The 13,328-nt window shown below is 37.7% G+C and overlaps 4 protein-coding genes and 1 long non-coding RNA gene across 9 annotated transcripts in view; 3 read left to right on the plus strand and 2 right to left on the minus strand.

The window, feature by feature from the left end:
* The window catches only part of LOC141431807 (neuroligin-4, Y-linked-like), a 263,652-nt gene that overhangs the window by 126,890 nt on the left and 123,434 nt on the right, over positions 1–13,328 (plus strand). The window lies entirely within an intron of this gene.
* Positions 2,347–5,342, minus strand: LOC141431711 (RNA-binding protein spenito-like). The gene is made up of 2 exons (XM_074092893.1): positions 5,140–5,342; positions 2,347–5,038 (listed from the first exon to the last, which is right to left on the minus strand). Exon 2 carries the CDS (start codon positions 5,010–5,012, stop codon positions 2,766–2,768), a length of 2,247 nt encoding a protein of 748 aa, XP_073948994.1. The 5' UTR covers positions 5,013–5,038; positions 5,140–5,342; the 3' UTR covers positions 2,347–2,765.
* LOC141439094 (peroxisomal membrane protein 11B-like) lies at positions 6,465–9,834 on the plus strand. The gene is made up of 3 exons (XM_074103231.1): positions 6,465–6,695; positions 6,957–7,072; positions 7,963–9,834. Exons 1-3 carry the CDS (start codon positions 6,640–6,642, stop codon positions 8,502–8,504), a joined length of 714 nt encoding a protein of 237 aa, XP_073959332.1. The 5' UTR covers positions 6,465–6,639; the 3' UTR covers positions 8,505–9,834.
* LOC141439104 (small ribosomal subunit protein uS17m-like) lies at positions 10,421–11,853 on the plus strand. The gene is made up of 2 exons (XM_074103241.1): positions 10,421–10,740; positions 11,429–11,853. Exons 1-2 carry the CDS (start codon positions 10,615–10,617, stop codon positions 11,786–11,788), a joined length of 486 nt encoding a protein of 161 aa, XP_073959342.1. The 5' UTR covers positions 10,421–10,614; the 3' UTR covers positions 11,789–11,853.
* On the minus strand, positions 12,240–13,144 carry LOC141439110 (uncharacterized). Its single transcript, XR_012452559.1, has 2 exons — positions 12,912–13,144; positions 12,240–12,428 (listed from the first exon to the last, which is right to left on the minus strand). It is a non-coding gene; the product is annotated as an uncharacterized lncRNA (long non-coding RNA).

Below are 13,328 nucleotides of genomic sequence, written 5' to 3' on the forward strand. Positions count from 1 at the left end.
AAACGAACGCCACACAGAGGCGCGCTCTACACGGCCCCGAAGGGGGACTCGCGGTACTGCAACTGCTACTGCAGTGCAGTCGCGTGTGACGCGTCGAGACGAGTAGTGGCCGCGTTGCGTTGTTTCAATCGCGTGCGCCAAACACAATCCGCGATATTAAAAACCATGCCTAGAAAATATTGTGCAGTGTATAGCTGATAATGATATTGTAACGGATAACTCACGTCTTAAACCGAGTATTGACTAGAGCTCTATGAGACTTAACTATCGCTCTACCAGTTTCTCAGTTGTTGTTTATTACATTTAGATTCAAAAAGAGGCTACATTTACTAGATTTTAATATCTGTCCATTATTATAGGAATAAAACGAATTGAATATCTGCCTTTTTTAAAGCGCGTGTTTTAGTGGTGAAAAATATCTGATAATACGGAACTTTCAGAATAGTTATTTTTAGCTATTCGACCGTCCGAGATACAGCGCGAACTAAACATATTTTTTTCAATTTTACAAAAAATAAGTGGACAACCCTAACGCTCCCTTGGAGCGTAGGTATTTATCTCAAAAATTATGCCTAGCTTCCATACTGCTTTAGCTTATGTACTTAGCTGTTGTGAGATTACAGTGATCTTTATAATAAAATATTATGGTAATATAATCATAATAATCAATTTAGACGACCAGATGGCCAGTGGTTAGAGAACCTGACTACGTAGCTTGAGGTCCCGGGTTCGATTCCCGTGTCGGGGCAGATATTTGTATGAAAAATACGAATCTTTGTTCTCGGGTCTTGGATGTTTAATATGTACTTAAGTATGTATCTATCTATATAATTATATTTATCCGTTGCTTAGTACCCATAACACAAGCTTTGCTAAGCTTACTTTGGGACTAGGTCAATTGGTATGAATTGTCCCGTGACAGGCATCCGTCAATCGTCCATACCTACAGCGCGGCGCGCGACAACTTGAGATTGTCTAAGCTGTGGGGGCTGCCGCGCGCCTGCGAGCACACGCGTGACGCGAACGCGACACTTGCTTTGAATATTTCGATCCTTACCTAAATATCTGTGTTATCGCTTGTGAGACCAGTACAGATCTGAATAATGTTTTTCCATCGTGTTTTGTCCAATAAGTTCGTATTTATCTTGCTTTCTCAATTAGCTTCAGTAAACTTCAGTAAGCTAGTTGAGAAAGCAACATAATACGAACATTTCCGACAAAATACGACGGCAAAACATTATTCACTACATCTGTTGGTACCTACACTGCACTGCACTGTTTGTAACAACGGCGAATCGTAATACTTATAACTGTTGCGTGGACGAATGTCGAAATAAACAAAAGAAAGAACTCGAGGTTATCTATTTTTTACATTACCAAAAGAAGTTTTTTGAAGTCGCTTAATAAATAACATTTCTAAACGTTTAGTTGGATTATTTTATTTTAATTTTCTGACAAAGTGATAACCCTTACACTCGAGTTGGCCAGGTAGGTATGTTCGGAACAATAGGCAGCACTGTAGGCTATTAAAACGGCGGCTTTCTTCAAGATCAAAGGAGTGCAACTTCTGTACGTAGTACTATTATTTCTTCTGTGCCTATGATATTTATTTGATATTTATTTATTTAATCAATCAGGTCGTTATGGTGAGAAATTATTGTTTTTATCAAGAGTTGCATGATTAAATTACATTTCAACAAAAAAATAATCGTATTTCTAGTTTCTAGTTAGGAATTAATTATGCCGAATATTCGGTTCGGTGAAAGTTTTACCGAACATTCGGCCGAATATTCGTATTCGGTGAAACCCATGTTCGGCCCATCTCTAGTCAGGAGTCACTAACCTATATGTCCCTATTGGTTAATATGAATTAATTTGCATTCAGATAGTATAAATATGTATTTGTTATGCAGGCAATACACGTAAAAGACCCTCTTTCGTAGTAAAAAAAATCCCATGCCTGAAGTCCTAAAGTCAGATTTCCCATGTCCAGTGTTATCTTGTGAAACTTACCAATGAAAGTCAACTTTTACACAAAACATTAACCAGAGCACTAATCACTGCAAACTTAACACCTCTGTCTGTTATGCTCTTTCAGTCACCTTTGCACAAAACTTTAACTTGCCCTTGGCATCAATGAAGTCTATAAGCACAAAAAATAGCACAACACCAGTGGGATTTGGAAATGTTAACACATTTAGTTAGCAGCTGAATCACAACCCCTCAGAATTACCCGGTGACACTACTTTTGGCAGAATACACATGTTTTAACCACACAAATTGGACACTGGACAGACTTAACTACACTTCTGCTTTCACTGCCACAAGGTATAAAAAAACTACAACTTTGGAAGAAATAAGTAATCTATTAGCAGTTTCACACACTTACACTAGCACCTCACCTACAATTTACACTGAATGTTACACTATAACTGAATTTTTTATCATTTTAAACAGACATACACTTAAAAATTGTTAGTTCATATTTAGTTTTATCAAATTTTGATTGCAGTTTTGCAAGTAAATCCTAACAACACCTAAGCATTTAACTGTAACAATTATTGCTGGACACAAAACTGTGAACTAACACAGCACTTGCACTATCATTATGGGTTGTTAAACCCTTCACTAAACAATTTTGCCAAACACCTCACATCAGCACTACACATCACAAGAATACATAAAAAAAATATTTGAAAATATAGAAATTCTTAAAGAAAAACTTATGCTAAGTAATCAAGTTAACATGGATTATTTTATCTTGCTTATGCCGAACCACCACGCACCACAACAATGACCAGATGATCCTCTTTCAGACTCTCCTCAGTTAAATTGTGACATGTTCTTTTAAGAAGGTCTGTTGAGAAGTCACAAGGAGGGAATGAATATAGCACACCTGTGGCTTCAGTCTCTTTATTTAGTAAGGATATAACACCAGCTGCTTCTTTTTGCTTCAAGTATGATACCAAGTTTCTCATGGGTCTTGTCTGGATACTTGTATCCTCATTGGTAATAGATGCAGTTGATCCTGCCACACCTAAAAAGATAGCATGTGAACTAGAAGTAGCAATACGTTTTTGAACATCATCTAATTTTGGTTGGTCCAAACGCAGTCTCTGTGTGATTCTAAGCTGGTTCTTGCCATCTTCATCTTTCATGAGACTATCAATAATTTCAGAATCTCCATCAGTGAGATGTAATTTTGTCGGGAATAACGAGTTTTTAAGTATTAGAGCTCCATTCCAAATTGTAGTGGCCTTGCGTACCACTTCAGGCAGTGTTCTGGATGAAGCCAGCATGCCACCACTTCGACGTGGGGATCCATCAGAATCACTATCAGGAGATCGACGGCGAGGCGAACGCGAGCGTGAACGGTCCACGCCAGGCTCCCGAGATCCAGAACGACGAATGCGCCCTTCATAATCGCCATCTGCAGCAGTTCGGCGCCACTCGTCATCACGGTAGTCTCCACTACCATGATAAACACCTCGGTACATCCCGCGTCCACGGCCCCGTCCACCTCTACCTCTATAACCAGGTGTGCCATAAGCATAACCATCTTCCCAAGTACCTCCCTCGTAACCTTCATAGCCTTCCACAGGTCTACCATCTTCACCAACTGGAGGGACATATGTTTTTGGTCTATATGGACCACCATTGCCAACATCAGCAAAATCAATGCGCAAACGCCTATCTGGGCCACCAAGAGCAAAACCTCTCATTTCTTTTACTGCTGCTTGAGCAGCATCAATGGAATCATACAAAATGTAGGCATGAGCCTCTCCTTTTGCATATTCTATTTTTTTAATAGCTCCAAATCGATCAAACTCTCTCTCTAGTTGTGCCACTGAAGTCCATGGTCCAAGGCCACCAACCCATACACGTGTAGTAGGTGTGGCTTTACCATATCCAATCTTACATTGGAATTTACCGATATATTGACCAGAAAGCTCTACTTTAGCCCTGTGGGCCATATCAAGAGTCTGGTATCTTACAAATGCAAAAGCATTTCCTGTGCCCGGAGGAGGGCGTTTAATGTCAATATCTTCCACAATTCCATATCGACCAAATATACGTCTTAGCTCTTCATCAGATATGTTTATTTCCAGATTTCCCGCAAAAAGGGTTCTGGTGGCTAGTGGATCATCTTCTGGATGAACATGGTGTAAATAGTTAGGAAATTTATCTTTCTTGTTTTCCATTTTCTCAAAAGGAGGATGATGTGGTCTGGGCATGTAAGGCCGAGGCATATAGTGTGGATGGGGGGGGTGATGCATGGGTGGGCGATGATGCATTGGTGGTCCATGAGGTCCGGCCATCGGATATTCATGCATAGGTGGTCGGAAATCTCTGTGATGGGGAGGCACAGTAGGTGGGATACCATATGCTCTGTCATCTGGAGGTGGCCTACGTCTCTCTGGTACAGGAGACCATGTGTAAGAATAAGGGCGCTCATAATCAGGTGGTGAAATACTGCGAGGCCTGCTCCTGTACTCAGATCGTACAGGCTCATATACTGGATCTACAATAGCTACTTTATCATACAAAATAATTCTGGGCTTAGCATGTTTGGCGTCTCTCGCGTCTTCTACACTACGGAAACAGACATAAGCTACTCTTTCGTCTAATTCGTGGGAAATTTTAATGCTGAAGTCACCAAACTTCTTATATTCTCGATACAACGTATCTTTCACGATTTCATCGGAGGCTTTAGGGTGGAGAGCACTGACACAGAGCACTTTATAGTAGGGTCTGGAAGACTCCTCTCTCGGCTCGCGGGAACGTACGTAGTCGTCGCGGTGCGGCGACACGTAGCGGCCGCGGGGGCTCGGCGAGCGCACACGGCGGCGCACCCGTTCCGGCGTGACCCGCTCATCGGAGCTGTCGTCGTACCTGCCTATACTACTGCGAGTCCTCTTCGAACGCGGCATACTGTCCCGCGACGAACTCCTTTTCATATTACGAATTTTCACCGTTATACGATCTCTATCGCTACGCGGTAATCCAATCATGAAAACTCAGTACGATGAACCACTATCTGAAATGCACAACATTACACGTCACTTCAAAATGTCGCTTTGTTCCAGAGACCAGAAAATTACATTTAACACTGCAACACACGAAAGTTACTAGTCTTACCACAAACTATTACAGTCACTTTTCCTCAACCACTCAACCCACTCCACAATTTAAATTGCAATGACTACAAGTTCACAGAAACAGAAACACGGAAAGGCGTCACTATCATTCTTCTTGACAAATCAAAATGGCGGGTGTCACGCTCAATCACGAAACGGAACGGATTTCGGCATTTGTTCAGCATTGCACAGCCAGCCGGTTCCCCTTCCCCTCTCCTCGCCCCCTCGCCCTCTCTCTTGCCATAACTTAATTTAAGTGCTGCCCACATAAAAAAAACTTTTTCGTAATCTGCCTTCAATCGATTGATTGATACTTGGAGATTGAATCGAACGAAATAAACTTGGCAAAGTATAAGGCGGAAACATAACGTCTCCACAAAAAAAAAAAGTTGTTTATGGTCTGTGCGAGTGTGATAGCAAATAATTGACAAGATTTCATTTTTTGAACACCTGTAAATTACTACAGGAATCGAAAGAGTTTCGCCTCCTGAACATTGGCAAATATGTATTTAATTTATTTCTCCATATTTTAAAAAATACAAAAAAAAATAAAAAATAAATCTGAATTTGCCAACACTATCGCAGAATAGATATGATTCCTTTGCCTTTTTCACCAGAAAAAGGAGCTCTCATAGTTTTGAATTTGACAACTCCGAAACTCGAAACTCGAAGTTCGTGTCGTGCGGTCCCTCTGACACTTATACTATTTAATACGAGAGCTAGAGGGACCGCTTTTACGTGTTCGTGTTTTTTTTTTATAGACACTAGACAAAAGTAATGGATCTATTGTGTGGTGGTAGTTTTGGAGTTAGGCCCTTTTAGAATAAGCACATTTTAAGTTACTGTTACAAAGTTATGTTTAATAAAGAAAATATGTTCAGACCAATTGGAGCAGCCACTGTACAATAAAGAGTTTACATCTTAAAAAATTGTAATAAATAAATTAATAATCGCAGCGAAATTTTAAAAATATTCGCGTCTTTCTCTTTCCAACCAGAATACAGAGAACGAATCAAATTGTAGTCTTAGAAATATGAAATCTTGTCAATTTTAAGCGCGAGCAACGGAGATGGATATATGAAACCTGATGTTGCGTGACCAATCAAGACAATGTGTCATGTGACCGTGCATAAATTGCTGACTGGACTCTTTCCTATGTCTTTTTCAAAAGGAACTCTCTAAAAAACGTAACTATTTACTATGGCTTGGTTAGTGTCAGTCAAAGTCAACGTCAACTCACTGTCAAATAGTACAATACCTAGACACGCACAACGTCGAAAATTGATTGCTTGAATTTGATTGACAAAGTTTATGAAATTAGGAGCAAATTAGGAGTTGGACTACGGTGAACTATAATAAATAATAGACGGATTAATGAACCGGATAAACTGAATTTCTGTGTAATATAAAAGAAAGTGTTAAAGAAATTCGTCATAAACGAGACAAGTACTCTAAGAAACAATTCTTTAAAACTTAGCTGAGGTTAAAGTTCACTTCCGATATGGATATAATAATAAAAGTAAACAATCAGTCTAATGGCAGGGATAAGTTAGCCAGGTAATTAGTACAATCACAGAATCTTATGTTCTAAGTATCTCATTCAGAGATTTGTCTAAGTACTTAACATTCTATCTATAATTACAATTGTTAAGTTTCCAAGAGAAGCGCTTATAATGTATAGCTATTACATCCGCTTTTCGTGCCACAAAATATCAACTGTTGCTAGTCTGCCCATACATAATATTATTATTTACACAAAAAAAATAACATGTTTGTTATAAATTTATTCATGTATAATTTCTTGTTTTAAATTTTTAGATTATTTCAATACACCAGCCGTTTAGTATGGCATCAACTAGAAGCAAGAAATGCCAACAAATATTCTATAGATAGAATAAGAAATTTAGAACTTACACTTAGCTCTTTCCGTAAAAGTAAGTATAAACTAAGTAAGTTATGTATTATTAGTATAAATTAAGTATATAGAAATAGAATAGAATAGAAAATATTTATTTTTGAACAACTATGAGTACAATAATACAGCTAAACAAAACAATAAATATATACATATGTAGTTGATACAAAAAAAGGACACTTAATAATAATAATAATTGTAGTTTATATTTTTATTTTGTATGTACTTTTCTGTATTTTACTTTTTATAACTATTATAAAAACCTAAACCTAAGAATGAAAGAAAAATAAAGAACATAATAATAATAATAATAAACATTTATTGCAGACCAGGGTCCATAGATTGTTAGTAACACATAATCTTAACTACTACTACCTACTTAACTACTACTTACTACTTAACTTACTTTTTTACTTATTTTGTACTTAAGTCAAAAGTGCGAAGTCTATTGCAAACTATAGATAAGATAACCAATTGTTTATATTACTAAAAAATATTTTCATTTTATGGACTTACTCAGCAAGAGTTAACAGCTTTTGTTCCAAATAGGTACTTGAAGATGCATAAATGTTAGTTCCAGATTGTCAATTTATTATAATCATCTAGGTTTTTGATTAATAAGTATATTGTTAATAGAGACCGGACAACCATTAAGAATACTATGTGTGAAAAAACAAGAGGTTCTTACTTGTATTATAATAGTAAAATTCATAGAAACAACTTAATATTCCATAGTCTATCAACATCTTATGTGCCATAAAAGTTATATACTCTATAAATAATAATAAAGTCTATTACATACAAGAAGTAGGTACCTTTTTCTGGAAATTTTTACTTAGTGTTGGTTTATTCACAACATGCCTTTTCAACTATCTGGGACCTACTAAAATAGATTTTTCCTATTTTCAGTATTACGACTGGGAAGGTGCATAGACATCTGCTACACAGCTCTCGATAGCATGAACCTTGAGGATCCATTCCTTAGGTTCACTCTGACAGTCAGCAAACTAGCACACGGGCTCTATTTATACGCAGACCACATAGTATGGCTCACTAAAAGTGGTTTCCTAAAAACAGATTCTGACAGCTGGAACAGAACTGCTAACCGTTTTTGGCTTCTCTCCATTATTGTAAACCTTGCAAGGGATATTTATGAGATACTTCATGTATTAGACTTAAATGCGTCTACTTTCTTGAAACCTTCTGAATTACTCGAAGGTTCTGCAAGATCCTTCAATTTATCTTCCAGTTTGAAACATTTACATGCATTCATAAACTGTCACAAAGATATATTCATTGATAGTTTAAAAAATTCATGTGACTTATTCATACCATTGACAGCATTGGGTTTTACAAAACTAAGTCCCAGTGCTGTGGGTACTTTAGGTGCCATATCTTCCTTAGCTGCCTTAGTGACTATTGTAAAACCAATCACAAAATTGGTTCCATAAGATATAATGTTACTGACAATTTAAGCCTGGTATATAATGGTTATTGATAAGGTGCAGGGTAAGAATTGTGTTATTCCTTATAAGCCATTCCATTCCCCTTGCTAGCATAGCTTGGCACCTTTAAAAAAATATTTACTGTGTTAAATGGTTAAATTTGTTAAAATCTGTTAAATGGATGTAAACGTTATATGTCCATATATCGATATGTAACGGAAATTGCATGTACATAAATGTTAGAGCTAATATTATAAAAACATATCATAATTATAAAAACTGATGGTTTTCAAGAAATTTTTTGTCTGTAAGTGCAAAATTCGAACTTCGTATGTTGTCGTCTCGCTTATGCTAATATTATTTAATACGAGACTCACTCTCGTGCCCGAGACATACATACATATATACTTAAATACATACAAACATCCAAGACTCAATACGAATCATTTATATTCATCATAAAGAATTAGCAAAAAATGTTCGGTTCTGGCACTTTGCCGGCCGCTTGCGCGGCAAGCTCGCCTTACGCACTGAGGGTCGCAGTTCTACCTAACACTCCTCGCTTCGCTCGTCGTCATACCTAACCAGACCTGCCTTAGTAGAATAGGTAGAAGAATCGAATTAAGGAACTGATCTATTCATTACGTGAGAGATCTATTATTTTGGTGATCGAATTTTTATTAGGCGACAGATCTATTATTTTGGTGATCGAAGTTTGATGATCAAACTATAATTTAGGATACAGGTTTACATTAATCTGATGACTCATACTTAGAGACAGATTTGATTAATTTGATGACCAATATATTTCTAATGGATAGATATAATAATTATGATATCGCAGTTTAGTGACAAATCCTCTTATTAGTCTGTGGACAAATCTAAATTTAAGTGACAGAAAATATAGTTCCCATTAGTGTTGCCGATCGATAGTGTTTCGATAGACTATCGATAATTTGAGCAAAAGCGATAGTATCGATATCTCTTTTCGTGCAATACTATCGATATTTTTGATGTCTAATAATGTAAAAAGCAAGCATGGCCTTTTTCCGATTAAAACTATCGATTTTTCGGCGACACTACTTCCCATTTTATTGTGCCCAGCAGGGCTACTACGAAACTCGAAGTTCGTGTCATGCAGTGCCTCTCGCTCTCGTATGAAATAGTATAAGTTTTAGAGGGACCGCACGACACGAACTTCGAGTTTCGTAGTAGCCCTGCAGCTCTGCTAGGTTTTTTGTCATTTTATTACTACCTATATATTTGTATAATTACTACAAATAAGCTATTGTTAATTATTAGCTTTATTTCTAATCATGTTGAATAAATGTTACGACTTAAAAGGTATTTCCATTTGCTTAAAAAAACAGATTTTGATTAGTATTACCTTTGAGTATTTATCTAGAATTCTAAATGAATACTCAGAGTACGACGCATAATGCGTATAATACAGATTACAGCACAAACATTTATAATTTACAAAATTATTCAGTGAGCGATTCAGATTCACATGCTGAGCAATCATGTGCAAACAGCTCGCGGCATGAAACCATTCATGAATGCGCAGGAGTAAGTGAGGAGTACAAACCGAGGTACCGTGGGGAACTGAATGATGGCTTCTATGTAAGTTTTGTGCCTCAGTTGGCTGTATAGTTAATGTTTTCTTTTGCCTATAGGAAAAATAAATAAAAAACTTTATCTATTGTGGCAGCACAGCGACAAGCGTTTAGCTATGTCAGCATTCCTATTCCCGCGACACCGGGAACGGCGCACATGTAATCCTCTGGATCCTCTGTTTGATCTTCTGGCACTCTCTCACTGCACTGTCAGTGTCAGTCTGTTCAATAAATTCGGGTGACACTTGGTTAGGTGACACTTTCCCGGCCCGGATAATACTGGGATAGAAATACCGACCCTGTTTTTCGTATACATGCCAATAGAAGCACCTGTCAGTTTCTATGGGCGTGTACACAAAAAACAGGGCCGGTATTTCTATGTCGGTGTTATCCTGGCCGGGAAAGAGTGTCACCCATAAATTCAATTGAAATTGAAATATTGTCAATCAAATAAAATAAAAAAGGGACGAAAAACTGTCCCTTTTTAATTTTGGGTAAAAATGTCTCGCAATGTTGCTGAAACAGCAAGGAAATTCCTTTTGATGGGCCAATGCGTGCCAGCTGTTAAACAAAATGCCGCAAAAATAAGAGTGAAGAGGTTAGAATTGGATGAAAATTTACTAATGGTTAGTACTAATTTTATATTTAAATATGAAAATCTGGAATTTTGCAAATATTCGGAAATTAAATTATAATTAAAAACAAATTCATGTGCTAGGAGCGCTGGCCGGCCTCATGTTCCGTCATGGCACCATCAATGACTTAGTAGGTACGTCGGTCGCTTGCCACTGCTTCAGTTCAGTAAGTACCTTCGGCTTAAGCCAGCCGGCATGGCAAGGGACGATGGCAAGCGTCCAGACGGGGTTACCCTGGTGCCATGGAAGCTCGGTAGGGCCCTGGTGTGGGACGCTACATGCGTTGATACTTTCGCTTTGTCCCACATACAGGCAACTAGCTCACAAGCCGGCGCTGCGGCTGATCAGGCTATAATATTCAAGCGCCGCTAGTACTCCTTATTAAAAGATTACGAGTTTGCAGCGCTTGCTGTTGAGACCCTAGGTCAGCCGATATGAAGTCTTTTATAAAGGCCCTGTCGTCCCGGTTGGTTGACGCTTCTGGGGGGACCCAAGAGCTGGTGCATACTTATCCCAGTGGATCTCACTTGCAGTCCAAAAGGGTAATGCAGCCAGCATCATGTAACCCCTGCCACAAGCAGATCTTTTAGATGGGGTATTCTTTTTATAGTTTTCATTGTTATAGTTAGTTATGATATCTTAGGTTAGTTCTCTATAAATTAAATATATTTGGTTACAGTACTTCAGAAAAGACGAATTCTACTTTTGCCATGATCCTGAAAAAAAATGTAAGACTGGAGATATAGTCCTGATACAGGCACTGCCACAGAAGCTGACGAAGCTTATCACACACGAGGTTAAAGAAGTGGTATATCCATTTGGTGATGTCACAGATCCTGTGACTGGCAAAAAAGTTGCTAAAGAAAGGTACAGAGAAGATATTGACAGAGATGTGGAACTGTATGGCAAGCTGAAATCCACATTTGATTATAAGAAAGCACCCTCTAGAGGCTGGCAGGATAATAAGAAGGATTTCTCCTCAAAGCCAACATATACAAAGTTCCATGTTTTCGATGAAAACGATCCATATGCTATTTAAGTAATTTGTTGTTTAGTTTTGTAATCATTATAATAATGGTAGATAAATAAATGAATTAGGTGTTATCTCTTTATTTATTTAACCCATGATTATGTTAATAGCTTGCTTTAATGCTTTCCTTTCCAAAATATTAAGAAATTAAATATCTCATACATTGTGGTATACTACTAAAGGTAGGATTAGGATAGATAATTAGGAAAAGTGGCTCCATCCAATTTTTGATAATTTACATAATTCAAATTTAATTTGAGTGTATTGTTCAAAACTTATATCATTGTCTGACTGGGACACAGGGTGTACACTGCAAATTCTCAAAAACCTTCCCTGACCCAATAACTCACAATATTTTTTTCCTAACAGAAGTTTTTCATATGACCTTGGTAACAATTTTCAGCTAATCAGGGCAAGCAAATCTTTGTTTCACTTCATTACATAAAAATAAAACAAACAATAAACGCAATCATTAATTTATTCAGCATGAACATAATCAAAGGAAACTGGTGGCATCATTCAGCTAAGAACTCCCTCTCTAGGGCTGCGCCCATGAGGTTCCAGGAGCTGTCATCATCGGCGTCGTCGGGTGGCTCCTCGTCCGAGGGCGGTGACCGCCGGGGTCTCTTCCGGGGACGGAGCTCGCCATCTGGGTAATAAATAAAATATCAGTTTGTACTTGAGAATTACAGATCTTGTGCTTTATAGTAAAGCTGCTGTTAGGTCAAATTCGCACGCTGCAATTCGGATGGTGAAACAGCCCCTTAGACCACTAAACTTATTTTCTTCCTGTTAGTTTTTAAGGCAGTCGGGATTTTTGATTTTTTAAATTTAATGTTTTTTATTTTATACTTTTTTGATATTTCTGTCAAAATCCACTTAGGGGCTGTTTCAGTATCCATTGAATAGTGTTAACTATGATGCCGTCTCTATTTGTTTTGTTTGAATAGATGGAGATGGCATCACATTTAACCGTCAGTTAACACTAATCAATGGACTATTATTAGCTTTCATTTGATTCCCATATTGTTACAATACAATTTTTTTTTGCAGACGCCATATACTTAGCCTATGTTACAATCCGTCCAGCCGTTAAGGCTGCAGCGAGGACCAAAGAAATGGACATACATACCCACATACATACATACGCTCGAAAAACATAACCCTCCTTCGGGCAGTCGGGTAAAAAAGACAATTTGTCATCCAACCTATACTCAACGCCGTATTTAGATTCCAAAAAAGTTACCAAAGATGGCCGAACGTCATTGTCACAAGTGTCACTGTAATTGTGACGTTCCAGACATAACCAACTCATGCACATTAATAAAAAAATAGTCTTATAATATTTTGTTTTTATTTAGACCAATTTAGACCTTAAATGGGTACCGGCAGCAGAAAACTTAACAGGAAACAAAAACTCAAGAACGAAAATTGCCACGAGTATAGAAAGATTTGGTCAATCCAAACGTCAGGCCATACTATGAACTGCAAAATTCAAACTTCGCCCTGTGGCCGCCATGTTTGCCATAGTTTTCCATACGTGATTTGC

The sequence above is a fragment of the Choristoneura fumiferana genome, chromosome Z (genome assembly GCF_025370935.1).
Source record: "Choristoneura fumiferana chromosome Z, NRCan_CFum_1, whole genome shotgun sequence".
NCBI lineage: Eukaryota > Metazoa > Arthropoda > Insecta > Lepidoptera > Tortricidae > Choristoneura > Choristoneura fumiferana.